This window comes from Rhamphochromis sp. 'chilingali' (genome assembly GCF_963969265.1).
Source record: "Rhamphochromis sp. 'chilingali' genome assembly, chromosome: 22".
NCBI classification, from domain to species: domain Eukaryota; kingdom Metazoa; phylum Chordata; class Actinopteri; order Cichliformes; family Cichlidae; genus Rhamphochromis; species Rhamphochromis sp. 'chilingali'.
Genome location: NC_137950.1, coordinates 3,483,396 through 3,502,577, shown reverse-complemented (window position 1 = coordinate 3,502,577; position 19,182 = coordinate 3,483,396). Strand labels below are relative to the sequence as shown.

The 19,182-nt window shown below is 42.8% G+C and overlaps 1 protein-coding gene across 9 annotated transcripts in view; it reads right to left on the bottom strand.

Annotated features, from left to right (window-relative positions):
* The window catches only part of tdrkh (tudor and KH domain containing), a 33,669-nt gene extending 14,895 nt beyond the window's left edge, over nucleotides 1-18,774 (bottom strand). For 7 of the 9 annotated variants that reach the window (XM_080872437.1, XM_080872438.1, XM_080872439.1 and 4 more), the window contains exons 1-8: nucleotides 18,658-18,774; nucleotides 16,021-16,181; nucleotides 15,822-15,913; nucleotides 4,556-4,757; nucleotides 2,187-2,326; nucleotides 1,772-2,087; nucleotides 1,520-1,686; nucleotides 710-885 (exon numbers count right to left, since the gene is read on the bottom strand). In XM_080872437.1, the coding sequence (XP_080728563.1) occupies nucleotides 710-885; nucleotides 1,520-1,686; nucleotides 1,772-2,087; nucleotides 2,187-2,326; nucleotides 4,556-4,757; nucleotides 15,822-15,913; nucleotides 16,021-16,150 (1,223 nt within the window). In that variant the 5' untranslated portion in view covers nucleotides 16,151-16,181; nucleotides 18,658-18,774. Of the gene's footprint in view, nucleotides 1-709; nucleotides 886-1,519; nucleotides 1,687-1,771; nucleotides 2,088-2,186; nucleotides 2,327-4,555; nucleotides 4,758-14,299; nucleotides 14,391-15,821; nucleotides 15,914-16,020; nucleotides 16,182-18,657 lie in introns of those variants that run through there. The other 2 variants (XM_080872443.1, XM_080872444.1) reach the window with 2 other exon arrangements.
* Between the last annotated feature and the right edge of the window lie 408 nt (nucleotides 18,775-19,182).

Genomic DNA, 19,182 nt, shown 5'->3' with positions numbered 1-19,182 from the left:
GGTACCGCCTGGGACAGTCCCAAAACACGTGATAATGGTTTGCCTCCACTGAACCACACTGCCTCCAACACTCTGAATTCGTATTGCTAAATTTACCCTGGACTAGAATCTTAAAGTATCTTATGATATTTTTCCAGCAATGTTCTCTCCATTCTAATGAATTAGTGGAGGACCACTGTGAGCAACATATTTCTTCCCAATCTTTTTCCAAAATGCTAATTCCAGCTTCACTCTCCCACTTTTCCTTTATATATAGAATACTGTCTTTCTTGCATAGAGTAGTGCATTGTATAACCTTGAAATAGATGTATTTATAGTTGAACTATGGGCAAGTTTCAGGATTTTGAGAAAGTTAGTTTCATTCTACGTTAAATTTATAATTTTCCATTGTTTATTAAAGGAATCTTGCATTTGAAGGAACCAAAGGTTACTTTTTCACGTTTACTTAAGGAAAGAAGACGACTCAGTAAAAGAAAGAAACCAAAGAAACCAGACTATACTCCAAACACATTACACCACACAGTAATGTGTTTGGAGTCCAAACACGCAAAAGGTTATGTATTCTTAAAATCTAAAAACTTGGTATGGATATCGCTAGCTGTCTTAACCACCATCACTCACTCCCACAGCTTTTCCCTCTCCTCAGCAACCAAATACTACTGTATATTAGTACAGTCACGTCTTCCTCTTTTATCCTGAATTCACCTACCTCATCCTGCGGAGGCTGCTCCTTGGGAGTTCCCCATTGTCCCCAAAGTCAACGTAATAAAGGTCCACCAGTCCAGAGCCTAGGACTCCCAGCACCCTTGCCCTGTTCCATGTGCCATGGTCTCTGTATGGAGCAGCCACAATGTCCCCTACAACAATGGTTTCCACTCGCTGATCCTACAGATCAGAAAAGCAGATGAGTTCAAACACAAATCAGACACTGGGTTGCAGAAGGTGCTGCAGGGATAGAGGTGCCCCTATGGGCTGTGTGAGCTTATTGTTAACATACTTTTTATTCACACGCAGGATCTCAGATATTTTTCTATATCTACTCGATGAATAGTTGCAGGCCTGCTTCTTATCATCAGAGCCTGGCTTTTAGCGTTCTCTAAATCACATTTTAAATGCCATTACTACAAGTTACCCAGCTTTCTGAACTGTTGTAAGATCTGCAGCACATAATCAAGACTCTTAAAAAAAGTCAGTTCTACCAGGGTAAAGAAAAAAAATACTGGCAACCGTCAGTATTACCTGTCAGCCTCCTGGTAGGCACACCGACGGCATCAATTTCAAAATCCTATATCACTGCATTCCCGAGTTATCGCTGAGAAATCAGTGATGGTAACAGATTCTAACCCATCCAAGACTTTTGTAGATTCACCTATAGTATCAATTTAAAAAAGGGAAAATACTTGGATCTTTGCAGTTTCAAGTGTGTGGAAGTATATCGGAACTCTCAACTCTCATTCTGGCCCACAAGGGAACTCTTGTGGAACAAGAGAGACACAAGGAGAGCAAGATATGTCCTTACTGTAGAGTTTCCATTGTTGTAGAAGTGGTTCATCTCCTCTGTTAGTTTGTCCAGCTGAATGGATCGAACCCCCAGGATCTGAATCCAGAAGTGGTTTGGGTTCTCTGATGCAGAAACATACACCTCAAGGTGTTCGTCAGGCTGGAAGCTCAAGTCTGGGCTTGCAACTGGAAAACACAGAGAAAATATGAAATTACTACACTTAAAGACACATTACATGGCTGCTCTGGGGTGACTGAAATCTGAACTCACTTTCAAACTTGGACACTTCAGAGAAGGTCTTAGTAGTTGTACTGCCCTCCTTCTTGCTGGCTTTTTTGATTTTTGACTCTCCCACCTGGTCAAAAAATGTTTCTGGTTCTCCTGTGGTCCCGTTGGCAAAGACAAGCACATTCTCCTCTATGTGGGAGAAGGGACTGTTGTTGTTCAAGAACAATAGAGGTTCAGTCTCTGTGTCGTTTGACTTCTGACTCACGACATTATGGCCACGTTTCTGGCGCCGGGCTGATGACTGTGAGATTGTTGTCCTCACCATCATGTCCTCGGTGACTTTTTCTAGAATCATATCCTTTGAACAGGTTTCAAAAGCAGGAGTTAGATGTCCCCTCAACTAAAATTAAAGGATGTGGTACACACAGGAGATCCAAATCAAGGCACTGTGCGTTACCTGTGCCTTTTTCACCTCCTGCCTGGTCCCTGTAATCGTCACCATGCCCTTTGCCTGTACACCGTGTGCTGGCTCTTTGGAACACACCACTTTGGCTCCTGTAGTTCGGGTGATCTGTTTCAAACTCTCTCCACCACGGCCTGCAATACACAGATAATCATGTTCTCCTAACAATTATTTCATATAGGGGTGAGATAAAATGGGGACTTTTTTCTTAAACTGACATAAGGCTAAGTGAATAGTTATCACGGGGTTCGAATGTTAGCCATTAAAACCTCATACATAAAGATAACTCAGATAAAGAGAAATATGATTAATGGTAAATTCACTTTTACTTATATAGCGCCAAATCACAACAACAGTAACCTCAAGGCACTTTATATTGTAAGGTAGACCCTACAATAATACATACAGAGAAATTCACTTTTCACACAAATTTAGTATAAGACTTTCTGGTTATGTTTACAAAGCTCACAGTGCAAAGAAGCCAAGGGACCATTTTCCCCATAAACTCTACACAAACAGTTTTTTTTTGTTGTTTGTTTTTTTGCAATCCAAGAAGTTGCCCCATGCTAATCAACAGAAAGAATGCAGGTTAAAGTAACTTCTGCTTTGGCTTCATTTTCACAGCCAGAACCTACAGCTTTCTAACATTATTTATGAACTACAGGGAGTGCAGAATTATTAGGCAAATGAGTATTTTGTCCACATCATCCTCTTCATGCATGTTGTCTTACTCCAAGCTGTATAGGCTTGAAAGCCTACTACCAATTAAGCATATTAGGTGATGTGCATCGCTGTAATGAGAAGGGGTGTGGTCTAATGACATCAACACCCTATATCAGGTGTGCATAATTATTAGGCAACGTCCTTTCCTTTGGCAAAATGGGTCAAAAGAAGGACTTGACAGGCTCAGAAAAGTCAAAAATAGTGAGATATCTTGCAGAGGGATGCAGCAGTCTCAAAATTGCAAAGCTTCTGAAGCGTGATCATCGAACAATCAAGCGTTTCATTCAAAATAGTCAACAGGGTCGCAAGAAGCGTGTGGAAAAACCAAGGCGCAAAATAACTGCCCATGAACTGAGAAAAGTCAAGCGTGCAGCTGCCAAGATGCCACTTGCCACCAGTTTGGCCATATTTCAGAGCTGCAACATCACTGGAGTGCCCAAAAGCACAAGGTGTGCAATACTCAGAGACATGGCCAAGGTAAGAAAGGCTGAAAGACGACCACCACTGAACAAGACACACAAGCTGAAACGTCAAGACTGGGCCAAGAAATATCTCAAGACTGGTTTTTCTAAGGTTTTATGGACTGATGAAATGAGAGTGAGTCTTGATGGGCCAGATGGATGGGCCCGTGGCTGGATTGGTAAAGGGCAGAGAGCTCCAGTCCCACTCAGACGCCAGCAAGGTGGAGGTGGAGTACTGGTTTGGGCTGGTATCATCAAAGATGAGCTTGTGGGGCCTTTTCGGGTTGAGGATGGAGTCAAGCTCAACTCCCAGTCCTACTGCCAGTTTCTGGAAGACACCTTCTTCAAGCAGTGGTACAGGAAGAAGTCTGCATCCTTCAAGAAAAACATGATTTTCATGCAGGACAATGCTCCATCACACGCGTCCAAGTACTCCACAGCGTGGCTGCAAGAAAGGGTATAAAAGAAGAAAAACTAATGACATGGCCTCCTTGTTCACCTGATCTGAACCCCATTGAGAACCTGTGGTCCATCATCAAATGTGAGATTTACAAGGAGGGATAACAGTACACCTCTCTGAACAGTGTCTGGGAGGCTGTGGTTGCTGCTGCACGCAATGTTGATGGTGAACAGATCAAAACACTGACAGAATCCATGGATGGCAGGCTTTTGAGTGTCCTTGCAAAGAAAGGTGGCTATATTGGTCGCTGATTTGTTTTGTTTTGTTTTGTTTTTGAATGTCAGAAATGTATATTTGTGAATGTGGAGATGTTATATTGGTTTCACTGGTAAGAATAAATAATTGAAATGGGTATATATTTGTTTTTTGTTAAGTTGCCTAATAATTATGCACAGTAATAGTCACCTGCACACACAGATATCCCCCTAAAATAGCTAAAACTAAAAACAAACTAAAAACTACTTCCAAAAACATTCAGCTTTGATATTAATGAGTTTTTTGGGTTCATTGAGAACATGGTTGTTGTTCAATAATAAAATTATTCCTCAAAAATACAACTTGCCTAATAATTCTGCACTCCCTGTATAATAAAAGAGATACTCTGCCCTCCCTCCTGGCCAGCTGATCTGCTTGTCACTTACTGGAGCTTTTAGTTTTGAAAATGATGCCTGGTAATGAAAAAAAAAAAAACAATTGACATGATCAAAGATTCAGTCTACCTATTATGCGTCCAAAAGAGGACTGTGGAACCTCCAAAATCTCTGAGACAAGTTCACATTCTGTGAGCAGGTTCTCCAGGACACAGCGGGCCAGTAAGACCTGCTCCTTAGAGCCCTGAAGCAGGAAACATACGGTCGTCTTACATTCATGATCTCCTGAATCTGACATGACCCTCACTTGAGCTCCAGACTTCTCAGTCACCTGAAAAGTTAGCATACAAAGAGAAAGAAAGACTAGCTCAATCTGTGAAACTAATTTAAGACCTGCTTGTAAAACGTGGAACTCCAAAATTGCAATTGAGAAGTAGCAATGGCATACTGAAAAATAGAAAAAATCTTATATAGGTATGCAGGGGTGAGGCATTAATTCAAGAGAGAATTTCCTCAGTGTAAATATATTCAGCTGCATACACACAGGGACACTTAGACGTTATCATATCTTCATGGTGCTAACAATCAGACTGAACTCTAAACTTGAGCTGGGAGGCAACTGAATACAGCTAAAATACAACTGAGTGAAAAAAATAACAATCCATCTCACTTCAATACTTTATCTAACACATTAAGTAACTAAGAAATGAATCTAAGAATACATATTTACTGAATAGTATTTTAGGAAAATAAAAATTACATTAACAAAGTAAATGTCCAATTCATGGTCACTGGGGGGCTGGAACCTATCCCAGCTGCCTTGGGATGAGAGGCAGGGTTCACCCTGAACAGGTTGCCAGTCTCTCACAGAAAAACATTCACACCTATTAGCAATTTAGAATCATCAATTAACCACCCCCACTAATAATAATAATAATAATAATAATAATAACAACAACAACAAATTTTATTTATAAAGCGCCTTTCAAGACACCAAAGGACACTGTACAATAGGATAAAACACATAATAGAACAATGACACAATGAAGAACAATAAAACAAAAGCACAAGATACAGTGGGTTCACAGTGAATATGCAGACTTGAACAGATGGGTTTTGAATTGAGATTTAAACTGGGGGAGAGAACCAATGTTTCTTACATCAGGGAGTAGAGAGTTCTACAGCCTGGCAGCAGAGCAGCTAAAAGCTCTGCTTCACATGGTGGTGAGGTGGAAGGAAGGCACAGAAAGCTGGATAGAAGAAGATCAAAGTGAGCAGGCAGAAAAAGTAGTGCTTAACAGGTCACAAAGGTAAGGAGGAGCGAGGTTATGAATGGCCTTGAAGGTGAGCAGAAGAAGTTTGTATATTATCTGGAATTTCACTGGGAGCCAGTGAAGTTCCTGAAGAACAGGGGTGATGTAGGAGGGGGTTCTGGTGATAATGCGAGCAGCAGAGTTCTGAACCAGTTGAAGCTTATGGAGGGATTTTTGGGGAAGACCATGCAAGAGAGAGTTGCAGTAGTCAATGCGGGAGGTAACAAGACTGTGGACAAGAGTGGAAAGAGAAGGACGTAATCTGTTAATATTGCTTAGATGGAAGTAGCCAGAACAGGTGAGATTATTGATGTGAGATTATAGGAAAGTGAAATGTCTAGGATGACACCAAGGCTCTTCACCTGAGGAGAAGGGAAAACTGTGGAGTTATTGATAGTGAGTGAGAAATGGTTCGCCTTCAGAAGGTCAGATTTGGTGCCAATAAGGAGGATTTCAGTTTTATCCTCATTGAGCTTTAGAAAATTAGAGGACGGTGATGTCATCAGAGAAGGACCGGCGCTCAGCATTGCAGAGTGAGCACAAGGAAAGCGGCGGGGCCAGACAGCATCACCGGCCGTCTGCTGCGCTGCTGTGCTGACCAGCTAGCAGGTGTGTTCACTTCGATTTTAACGAGTACCTGGCTAAGTCTGTGGTCCCCACATGCTTCAAGAGATCTACCATCATCCCTGTCCCCAAGAACAACCGCTCCAGTTCGCCTACTGACCCAACAGATCCACGGAGGACGCCATCGCCCACGTCTTGCACACAACCCTTAGCCACGTGAACAAGAAACAGGGTAACTATGTGAGAATGCCATCTCCAACAACGATGGATGAAGTGAAGAATCTGCTCAATGACGGCAAGACCAAGGAGCTGGTGGTGGACTTAAGAAGGAGTCAGCACAGAGACTACAAGCCCATTATCATTAATGGAGCTCCAGTAGAGTGTGCAGTCCTTCAAGTATCTCGGTGTCCACATCTCCTCAGACCTGACATGGGCTGCCCACATTCAGGTCCAGACCAAAAAGGCTAGGCAGCGCCTGTATCACCTACGACAACTGAGGAAGTTCAGAGTCTCTCCAGTGATTCTCAGGACTTTCTATACAGGCACTGTGGAGAGCATCCTCACACAGAACATCACATGCTGGTATGAAAACAGCGGTGTCAAGGATAAAAAAAAAACTCTCCAGAAAGTAATCCATATGGCAGAACGCTGCTGCAGGACTGCTCTCCCTTCCCTACAGGAAATTTACGTCAAGAGATGCTGAACTAGAGCAACTGAGATTTTGAAGGACCTGTCCCATCCCAGCAACAAACTGTTCCCGCTTCTGAAATCAGGCAGAAGGTTCTCCACCATCTGAACAAAAACAGAGAGGCTCAAGAGGAGTTTTTATCCTCAGGCCATTCGTGTGTCGAATCAGCAATCACCCTTAAGTGACTGAGACAGGACTCATTACCACATTCTCATATCATCCTGATCTTTCTGGCCTCACTATAGCACAGGAGACTTTAACACCCTTCCCACGCAATGTACACAAGCTGTAAATTTCCAGATTGTTTTATTTTATTTCTATTTATATAATGTACATAACTCACCCACTTGCTGCACATTATGTCCTCTTTGCATATACTCATTCACTGTATACAAAGTTCTGTCTGTCTCGCTCTTTTTTTCTTTGCACAGTCGAGGAACGTATCAGGTCACATTTCACTGCGTGTTACACCTGTATAACCATGCACGTGACAAATAAAGAATATTGAATCTTGAATCTGAATCTGAGATAAACCAGGATTTTAATTCGGATAGACATTCTGTAAGGGAAGAAGGTGGGAGGGAGGAATCAGGTCTGCAGGAAAGATTTAACTGGGTGTCATCAGCAAAACAGTGAAAGTGAAGATCAAATTCTAGAGGGAGGATGTATATTATGAAGAGATGAGGGCCTAAGACTGAACCTTGGGGGTACACCAGAAGTGACCGGGAATAGACGAGAGCGGAATGATTTCAGTTGAATAAACTGGGAGCGGTCAAGGAGATATGATTGAAACCAGGCTAGGGGTGTGTCAGAGATGCCGAGAGAGGAAAGTCTGCTTAGAAGGACGGAGTGAGAGATGGTGTCGAAGGCTGAGTTCAGATCCAAAAGGGCGAGAATGTCAAGAAGACCAGTGATCTTCTCGACATTAGTGACTTTAGGTAAAGCAGTTTCTGTACTGTGACATGAACGAAAACCAGATTGAAATCTCTCATAGATGTTATTATTAACCAGTTGTGAATAAAGTTCCAACTACTTTTCCGAGTATTTTAGAGATGAAGGGTAGATTAGAAATCAGATGGAGGTTGTTAAAGTTGTTAGGATCCAAAGAACGTTTTATCAGTATAGACTGTCCTGTATTTGGCTCCATCCATCTTCCCATCAACTCTGACCAGCTTCCCTGTCCCTGCTGAAGAGAAGCACCCCCAGAGCATGATGCTGCCACCACCATATCTGACAGTGGGGATGGTGTGTTCAGAGTGATGTGCAGTGTTAGTTTTCTGCCACACATAGCGTTTTGCATTTTGGCCAAAAAGTTCCATTTTGGTCTCATCTGACCAGAGTAGCTTCTTCCACATGTTTGCTGTGTCCCCCACATGGCTTGTGGCAAACTGCAAAGGGACTTCTTATGGTTTTCTGTTAACAATGGCTTTCTTCTTGCCACTCTTCCATAAAGGCCAACTTTGTGCAGTGCACGACTAATTAGAATTAGAATTAGAATTCAACTTTATTGTCATTGCACATTCACAGGTACAGGGCAACGAAATGCAGTTTGCATCCATCCAGAAGTGCTTTAGTGATATAGATATATTACAATATATATTAGCAATAATATAGATATGTGAGTATATTACAGAAATGGGTCTATTATGGTATGTTATAATGTACACGGTATGAAGTATGTTGTGAATATTCTATAACTATAAGTATGTACAGGCTGTAGTGAGTACAAGCTATGTACAGGCTATGAACAGGATATAAATATGAAAAACTATACAGAATATGAAATAAATAACTTTACAGAAATCTGAGATATACAGCTATACAGAAATGGGAACTATGCAAGTTGTAAACAGTTGTAGGGTTAAAAATTATCGAATGTACAGAATGATTATTTACACAGAGCTATACAGTAGTTCAGTTAAGATAAGTGAGATATAATTCCTACAGAGGCTATATAAAGTGCTAGTGGTTGTGAGTGGTGGTTCAGTCCATGTTATTATTGTGTGTTTGAGGGTACGGTTGTCCATTGTGGGTGTGTGTGTGTTCAGTCCATGTGTTAACGTGGGTCAGATGTCAGGAGGCAGAGTTCAGGAGTCTGACAGCTGTGGGGAAGAAGCTGTTCCGGTACCTGGTGGTCTTAGTCCGGAGGCTCCTGTAGCGCCTCCCAGAGGGCAGGAGGGTGAAGAGTCCATGTGATGGGTGACTGGGGTCTTTGATGATTTTCCCAGCCCTTTTCAGACACCGCTTCCTGTAGATGTCTTTCATGGCAGGAAGTGGTGCTCCGGCGATGCGCTGGGCAGTTTTCACGACCCTCTGCAACGCCCTCTGGTCCGAGGCAGAGCAGTTCCAATACCAGACTGTTATACAGTTGGTCAGGATGCTCTCGATGGTGCAACGATAGAAGTTCACCAGGATGTCTGAGGACAGGTGGTTCTTCCTCAGAGTCCTCAAGAAGAAGAGGCCCTGGTGAGCCTTCTTGACCAGCTTGGAGCAGTTGGTTGTCCAGGTGAGATCCTCGGAGATGTGGACTCCCAGGAACTTGAAGCTGCTCACACGCTCCACAGCCGTCCCCTTAATGTGGATGGGTGGATGTGGGTCAGCATTCCTCCTGTAGTCCACGATGAGCTCCTTGGTCTTCTCGGTGTTAAGCAGCAGGTTGTTTCTGTCGCACCACTCAGCCAGACGATCCACCTCCTCCCTGTAGGCGGCCTCATCATTGTCACTGATGAGGCCAATCACCGTGGTGTCATCTGCAAACTTAATGATGGTGTTGGAACCATCAGCAGGTCTGCAGTCGTGGGTGAAGAGGGAGTAGAGGAAAGGGCTCATCACACAGCCTTGTGGTACACGGTGTTCATCGTGACTGTAGATGAACAGTGGTTATCCAGCCGGACATGTTGGGGGCGGTTGGTCAGGAAGTTCAGTAACCATTTGCAGATGAGGGAACTGATGCCCAGGTCTGTCAGTTTCCTGATGAGTTGTGAGGGGTGGATTGTATTGAATGCTGAACTGAAGTCTATAAACAGCATTCTGGCGTAGGTGTTGTTGATGTCCAGGTGTGAGAGGACAGAGTGCAGTGCGATGGAGACTGCATCCTCTGTGCTCCTGTTCTGGCGGTATGCGAATTGGTGGGGGTCCAGGGTGGGGGGGAGACAGGATTTGAAGTGTGCTAGGACCAGCTGCTCTAAGCACTTAGTGATGATGGGGGTGAGTGCTACTGGGCGGTAGTCATTGAGGCAAGATGGGTTGGAGTTTTTGGGTATCGGGACGATGGAGGTGGATTTGAAGCAGGCCGGTACCACAGCGTGGGCCAAGGACAGGTTGAATATGTCTGTGAGCACTCCTGCAAGCTCCCCAGAACACGCTCTGAGAACACGCCCGGGGATGCCATCAGGGCCTGCAGCCTTGTGGACATTGATCCTGCTCAGCACCGCTCCTACATCAGTAGGGGAGAGAGTCAGAGGTTGGTGGTCTGGCGTCACGTCTGCTTTGGTTGTGGTTGCAGGGTTCCCTCGCTCAAAACGAGCATAAAAGTTGTTGAGCTCATTGAGGAAGGAGACATCAGAGGATGCGGGGGAGGGTTTGGTGGTCCTGTACTCTGTAATGGTCTGGAGTCCTTGCCACATGCGTCGGGGGTTGGAGTTGGAGAAGTGTTCTTCTACCTTCTTTTTGTAATGGTGTTTGGCTTTTTTGATGCCCTTCTTTAGATTAGCCCTGGCTGTACTGTAGGCGTGTGCATCTCCTGACCTAAAGGCGGTGTTGCGGGCCTTCAGGAGAAGACGAACATCCCGGTTCATCCAAGGCTTCTGGTTGGGGTACATGGTGATCCGTTTCTGGGTGGTGACACTGTCTGTGGTTTCGGAGATGTAATCCAGTACAGATGAGGCGTACTGGTCCAGGTCTGTGTGGGTGAACATATTCCAGTCTGTGTTTTTAAATCTGTCCTGGAGCACTGCGTCTGTCCCCTCTGGCCACACTTTAATTGTCCTCACAGCAGGTTTCACACGTTGGATGAGTGGTGAATACCGAGGTGTGAGGAACAGGGAGAGATGGTCCGATTGTCCAATGTGGGGGAGGGGTGTTGCTTTGTAGGCTCCAGCCAGGTTGGAATACACATGGTCTAAAGTCTTGTCTCCTCTGGTGTGGCAGGAGACATGTTGGTGGAATCTGGAGAGGACTGTCTTTAAGTTGGTGTGGTTGAAGTCGCCAGCAACAATAAAAGCAGCCTCGGGGTGTTTATTCTGGTGTTTGTTAATGGCTGCAGAAAATTCTTTCATGGCCAACCTAGCATTAGCGTCGGGGGGTATACAGTGGGGCAAAAAAGTATTTAGTCAGCCACCGACTGTGCAAGTTCCCCCACCTAAAATGATGACAGAGGTCAGTAATTTGCACCAGAGGTACACTTCAACTGTGAGAGACAGAATGTGAAAAAAAAATCCATGAATCCACATGGTAGGATTTGTAAAGAATGTATTCGTAAATCAGGGTGGAAAATAAGTATTTGGTCACCTCAAACAAGGAAAATCTCTGGCTCTCACAGACCTGTAACGTCTTCTGTAAGAAGCTTTTCTGTCCCCCACTCGTTACCTGTATGAATGGCACCTGTTTGAACTCATCATCTTGCACAATCGGTGGCTGACTAAATACTTTTTTGCCCCACTGTATACACGGCAGTGAGTATGATAGAAGTGAGTTCTCTGGGGAGGTAATAAGTAGGGGTGCAACGATACACAAAATTCACGGTTCGGTTCGGTTCGATACTTTGGTGTCACGGTTCGATATTTTTTCGATACAAAAAAAATGTTCATGCCTTTTTAATTTGTCATTTATTAAAATTATAAATATATATTTTAACTCAAAAGTACAGTTTTTAAATTTAACCCTAACCCTTGTGCGCGTTTTTTATTTTGACAGCGAATGCGCACCTGCGGACCACTTATGTGCACCCCTGGTTATTTAGCTCGTCATATTGCAGCCACAGAAATTCTTTTGTCCATGAAACCATAAAGCTGCACTTTCTTTTTGCCTTATAGTCTGATTTGTCATAACTTCTCCGTTTTGTGGTAAGCTTTTCTTTGGCTGTCACTTCTTCACCCCGACCTGTCTTATTTGGCTCAGCAGAACTAAAATATATATACTGGTACTTTTACACACGGACTCACATAAGCTCAGCGATTCTCTGCGCGATCAACCTCTCACATGTTTAAGCTTGCTGCGGGAGATTTCACTTGTCATGTTTGCATAGTAAGCTAACGATTAATAAGACGATGTCAGAGGAATTGGTGCACAAATTATCATCACTCACAGATCAGTGCTGTCATTGCAAAGTGAAAGCAAAAAAACAAGCGCAAATTCAAACGCGATTTCAATATGTCACATATTGACAGTGGCTCACCGATGCCAATGACATAATTACCCAGCTACATTTCTGAAAGAATGCAAAAGCATTGACATATATTTTTCCTACAATAGCCCGACGGGCAGGGCAGAGAGATTTTTGTAGCCCGACTGGAAAGATCGCTAGCTCCGGGACGTCAGGCTAGCGATTTTGCAAGCCCTGTATCTGATTGAGGAATCACTCATCTTTGGAAAAGAGAGTTTATTACAGAGAAATGTCTCTTTCCAAAATAAAAGCTATACTATCCGCTTCTTCTGGGCTATATTCTCAGCAGCATAAGGAGAATCACGTGCTAACAGCTGTCTAAATGACTCGGCTAAAGTTAGTAGCATGCTTGTTGTTTTTGTCTTTGCACTAGGATGATGTCGGCGTAAATGTGCAGTCATATTCGTTGTGTTCCCACTAGTGCTTTCAGGTTAATCTCGTTGAAATGACCTTAACGCCACAACACGGCAAATCTCCGTTAACGAGCTACCGCCGATCGCCCCGTGCATGGGGCTAGACGGCCAACACGTTAACGAGCTAACTGCGCTAACACACTAGTTCACACCAATGTAATTAAGCATTGCATGGCACATCCAACATACTGTTTTACTTTAGTCCATGACTCGCTTACCTTCAGGGTCATACGTCACATGAAAACCAAAATAATTCCAAACGCCAGATCTGAATGAGGGTGGGGGAGGTCCATCTTGCAAGGAGAGCTTAACTTCTGTCTCGCTAGCTTGCCCTGCGCTCTTCCTCCTGACTATGCTGTCTGTGTTGAGCGCTCAGTGGATCTGCGCTCGACAGTGCAGCCTAGGCGGAGTAGTCGAACGCAGATTCACTGAGCGCTCAACACAGACAGCATCGTCAGAAGGAAAGTTGATAAAATAAATTACAAATGTTGTATTGTTCGATACATATGCGTACCGAACCGAAAGCACTGTATCGAACGGTTCAATATCGATACGAATATCGTTGCACCCCTAGTAATAAGGTCTGCATTTGACCATTAAAAACTCCGCATTAGGTGAGCAGTGACTCTCAGTAGTAGTGGAGTTCATGCACCAAGCATTGTTAATATAAATGCACAAACCTCCACCTCTGGTCTTGCCGGAGTCATCTGCTAGCCTGTCGGCTCGGTGTGTGTAGTGTCCTGCTAACTCGATAGCATTGTCCGGGCAGCTGTTGTTCAACCATGTTTCGGTGAAAAACATGACATTTGAGTCCATAATCCGTCTGTTGTTAGTGATGGAGAGCCGTATCTCATCCATTTTGTTTGCCAGAGAACGGACATTGGCGAGGAAAATACTGGGTAAAGGCAGCCGGTGTGGTGTTAGCTTTAGCTTATCCCGTAGCCCTCCGCACCTACCTCGCCTTTGTTTACGATCTCGGCGCCGTCTGCGTGCACTTCCGCCCGGCCGGGAAGAATGGGCAGCCTCCGGTGTTCTGGAGATCTCTGGGATGAGTCGGAGATCGGCGACAAAACTGTTGGAGTTATGAGTCCAGATGTCCAGAAGCTCTTGTCTGCTGTAGGTCAGCAACGCACAGCAATTCTGGACGAATAATCCGGTTAAAAGTAGATAAAAAACCGCTAAATAGCAGATTCTGGAGAGACACTGAGCCTCGCGTTGTTCACGCGTCGCCATCTTGGATGTCCTATGGACAGATTCCCCCACCTGAGCTGTAGATCTCTGCAGCTCGTCCAGAGTCACCATGGGCCTCTTGGCTGCATTTCTGATCAGTGCTCTCCTTGTTCGGCCTGTGAGTTTAGGTGGACGGCCTTGTCTTGGTAGGTTTACAGTTGTGCCATACTCCTTCCATTTCTGAATGATCGCTTAAACAGTGCTCCGTGGGATGTTCAAGGCTTGGGAAATCTTTTTGTAGCATAAGTCTGCTTTAAATTTCTCAATAACTTTATCCCTGACCTGTCTGGTGTGTTCTTTGGACTTCATGGTGTTGTTGCTCCCAGTATTCTCTTAGACAACCTCTGAGGCCAACCTCAGGGCAGTTGTGGAGCTGTTTTGCAAAGAAGAATGGGCAAGGATTTCAGTCTGTAGATGTGCAAAGCTGGTAGAGACAGACCCTAAAAGACTGGCAGCTGTAATTGCAGCAAAAGGTGGTTCTACAAAGTATTGACTCAGGGGGCTGAATAATTACGCACACCCCACTTTGCAGTTATTTATTTGTAAAAAATGTTTGGAATCATGTATGATTTTCGTTCCACTTCTCACGTGTGCACCACTTTGTGTTGGTCTTTCACGTGGAATTCCAATAAAATTGATTAATGTTTGTGGCTGTAATGTGACAAAATGTGGGAAAGTTCAAGGGGGCCGAATACTTTTGCAAGCCACTGTATCTATGCTCTAGCTGCGCAAGCTTTGGCCTTCAATGCTCGGAGTTCATAGGTAAAACCAGGGAGCAGAGCGAGTGAAGGAAACAGAGTGAGTTTTTACAGGAGCCAGAGAATCAAGGACATTGAGTAAACAATTTTTATAATATAATAACAAATCATCAGGAGCAGAATAGAAGTCCGGAATCTGAATATTGTCCAGTCTGGTAGTGAGAATGTCCATACAATGTTCTTGATGTTGTGGAATGAGATGAGACGGTTTGGTTTGGTAGAAGAGCAGCTGAGACTGAGGTTAAATGAAAGGAGGAAATGGTCAGTTATGGGAATTTTAGCAGCAGAAAGATTCGAGGGAGTAAGACCAGAACAGCAAATCAAGTCCAAGGTGTGCCCTTTGGAGTGAGTGGGAAAAGTCAATAAATTGTTTAAATTCAAAGCCCTCGAGACAGGGGGAAAAGTCTCTGGTGACCAGAAGGTCATTATTATATATTCATATTATTATATATGAATGTTGAAATATCCCACCAAGATAACATTTGGGGAGAGAGATGAAGGATGGGTTAGCAGATTAGCAAAGTCACTGAGGAAGTCAGGGTTAGGTTTTTTTTTTTTTTTGGGGGGGGGGGGGGGGGGGGTGTACAGTAGCTATCATGGTGGGAATGGGTCCAGTCAGCTCACATGCAAGGCACTCTAGGGAGCTAAAGGTATGAACATTAACTGGCAGGACCTTCAAGTGCTGACGAAAAATGATCGCGAGACCACCCCCACGACCTGAGCAGCGAGGTTTAGAAAAGCAAACAAACCCCAGAGGAGTAGATTCATTTAGCGGAGAAAAGTCATCAGGTTGTTGCCAGGTTTCAGTTAAACAGAAAAAGTCAGACTTATTGCAGAGTACCAAGAGAGAACCCACACAAACACAAAGTCCCCAGCCAGTTGGTGGATTTGAACTCAGGACCTTCGTGCTGTAAGATAACAGTGCTAACCACCATGTTGCCACAAAATAAATGCATTCCGGTTATTTCCACTCATTTACAATAAACGTTCAACCACACGGAACAAGCAACAAAGAAGCAGACAGTGAAAAGGTCTGAACAACTCACCATGTCTAAAAATGTGGCTTGGCATCGGTACATGTTCCTGTACACCTCTATAGGAAGCGTCATCTTGGACACCTCAGTGTTGGGACCCTGATCTGTTAATATCAATCATATACAGATAAGCTCATAATAAAATAAAATCTATTAATTATCATACACAAATTAGGTTTGGAATGATACCTGTTCAATGAGAGATACTTACTGCTCTTGGTGCCGTTTATGTGGCGATAGATGATGTAGCCCAGAGTGGCCCCGACGGAAAGCCCTGCAGCCAGAGCCACTATTTTCCCAGAGCTCAAGCTGGTCTTATGACCTTCCTTCACTGCATCCATGACACCTTGTGCACCCTGCAGGATGCTTTACCTAAACACACACACGACACAAGTCTCCATCCATTGGTACTATCAGCCTTATTAATGATCTACTCCTCCTTCTTCCATCCATGTTGCCAGCTACAGTTTATAGAATGTTTTTATTTGGACATCTTATTGCTTCGTCCTGAGAATGACCCCTTATTGCAACACAGAAACTGTGGCTCTCAAGAATAGTCATCAGCACACATTGTGCCACATCTACTTTGAGCTAGGTAAACATTCATAAATAATATGATTAAGAGCAAAGAGAATTTAAATATCAGTTATTTTTATAAAGATATCTTTGTTTCAATTAACAATAAATAAAACATCAAAAAGAACATTTAAACAGAAAAAATATATACTGTATCAGATGTTGCTCAAATTCAAACTCAAAAGCCCAGGACCTTTGAATTAGTTAAACAAAAGATTCAGGTCAGGCCACTACAAATATTCTTTGGTTTTTTTAAGAGGTGGACTTTCTGGTGTTTTGGATCATTGTGCAGCTCCAGAACCCAAGTGCACTTCAGCTTGAGGTCATGAACAGATGGCCAAACATTTCCCTTCAGAAAAACAACTTCATTTTGTGTTTACTTGCGTTATCTTTGTCTAATATTTACATTTGTTTGATGATCTGAAACAGTCAAGCGTGACGAGGAGGAAGGAAGGAAGGAAATCAGGAATGGGTCAAACACCTTTTTTTTTCTTTTTACACCACTATGTATATACATACACAATGCAGTACTGAGGGTTTCTATTAAATTCAGATTTAGACAAAACTGTACTTTCAAATATGGACCATCTCATTCAAAAGATAAAAATGATTACATTGGTGTGGCTCCCAAAAATCAACTGTCTCAATGATGTTGCCTGTTGGAATAACCTCACAGGTACTTGGCCAATTTGACCAAAAAATGTAAGACTTTCTGTAAGATAAAAATAAACCGAGGATCAGTAGAAAGAAAACATGGACATTGAGACAGAGGAAGAAATATAAATATATAAACATAAAATGTGATTTTTCATATCTGAGACGATCTATACATCTTTATGTGATGTGTGTATCGGAAACATTGGCTTGAAAAAGGAATATGTACAATGAGCAATGTTTATTTGGATGGAGTGGTTTGTCATATGAAATTATTCAGAAAAGCGTTTTGAAAAGAGACTTTCTGGCAATACTTACAAATGAGAGAAAATATTTTTAAAGTCCAATTTATCATGAACAAGAACCAAGTGAGTGACTTTTTGGATCTTTATGAAGTTGCACATAAGGCAGCTGTGCTTTATAAACTGTTAAACAAATAGAAAAAGGACACCTTCAATACTCTGAGGATTTGGCAAAAGGACCTTGGATGTGCAATGAGCAAGAAGAACTGGTCTGGAGTACTCTCCAATACTAATAAATACCTTTTAAAAAGGCCCATGGAAAATTCATGCCATTTCTAAAGTAATACGTGGGTTTTATTTTACCCACTTATAGTTTGGATGTAATGTGCAACAATTTCTGTTGGAAATGTAAATCAGAAAAGGAACATTTATTCATGTTATTTGGGAATTTAAACAAGTGTATCCCTTTTGGGAAAAAAAAATCTAGATCGTGTAGTGGACTGGTTAAGTTTGATAATACCCAAATCACCAAGGTTATGTTTTTTCTGAGACCAGTCGGTCTTACCCACTGCATCCAAATACTGCTTTGTGGTGGCAAAAGCAGGTGCTTTTACAGCCACAAGAATAACCCGAAGAGTATGGAAAGACACATCCTCCTCAAATTTCAAAAACTGGACAGAAGCTATGTAAGAAATTGGATCATACAGAAAATGTTGGCAAGAATTGACTATGATACTAAAAACTTTAGGAGATCTTTGAGAGGGCAGTTTGTAGAAATGGTTGTAGGTTAGAATCTCAAGCCCAGCCTTTCTTTGTCTTTCTGTTTTTATCCCAGTTTTCTTCCACTCTCTTTTTACATAGGCATGTAGTTATGATCAGCACATTCACGGAAAATCAAATAATGACCCCGTCTGATCTCGTTAAACAAAAATTTTAAGAACGACTTTCATGACTCACACTATTGAGTGTAGGCTTCAACCCAGCTGCCTTCTAATGAGAATCGTACTTAAAAACCCATTGAATGCGGCATGTCTTCCTAAATATAACACAACGTGATAATTGCACCCTGCATGCATTTGCTCAGGAGTGTATATATTTTGGGCATTTGATAGTTCTGTTTAGCAGCAGCTTACCACTTTAGGACAATAATATAGAACAAATATTACATTTAGATTCGAATACTGCATGCAGTCTCCTCGGACCTGCTCATACAAGATAAGCTAGCTGCTGCTTTCAGCACTGACACAAGGTAACTAAACGCCACTAGCATGCTCAGATACATGATATCACAGCCTTTATATGTTTTCGACGCTAATACGATTTAGAATCAACGGCATTTTGGAAAGAGTTTCCACTCCCTTCCCACTCGACCTTACCTGTCGATTTGTTAACCTCCTAGGAGGAAGTTCTCAATAAACCGGAAACAATATTTAGTATTTAATTTTCGAATATTGAATTTTCTAATGTGCAGCAGCAAATTAGCTATTAACACTAAAAAAAACACTTTATAAATAATTCACTATGAAAAATCTATTAACCACAAACGTGATTATTTAAATGAAACATTTTATTTTAAGCCGTCAACCGGAAGCCCACTTCTCGCTGTGCAAGCTGCGTGCAAGCTCTCTCAGCCCAGTGACTGTGAAGAAGAGGCGTTCCCCTCAGAATCAGACCTCAGCACCACCCGGTGGCAACAGACAGACATCACAGACAACCTGTGTGTCAACTCTTGTGCTGAATACATTCATTTGTTTTAATATTTGAGCAAATTTGTCGCAATTCCAATATTCAAACAAAATTTTAAAAGTACAACTGCTGACCATAATTTGTACTGTCAGTGAAACCAGGTGTTTTACTGAAAAAGGTACAGGCAAAACTTTAGTTTTCTAGAACCTTACCTG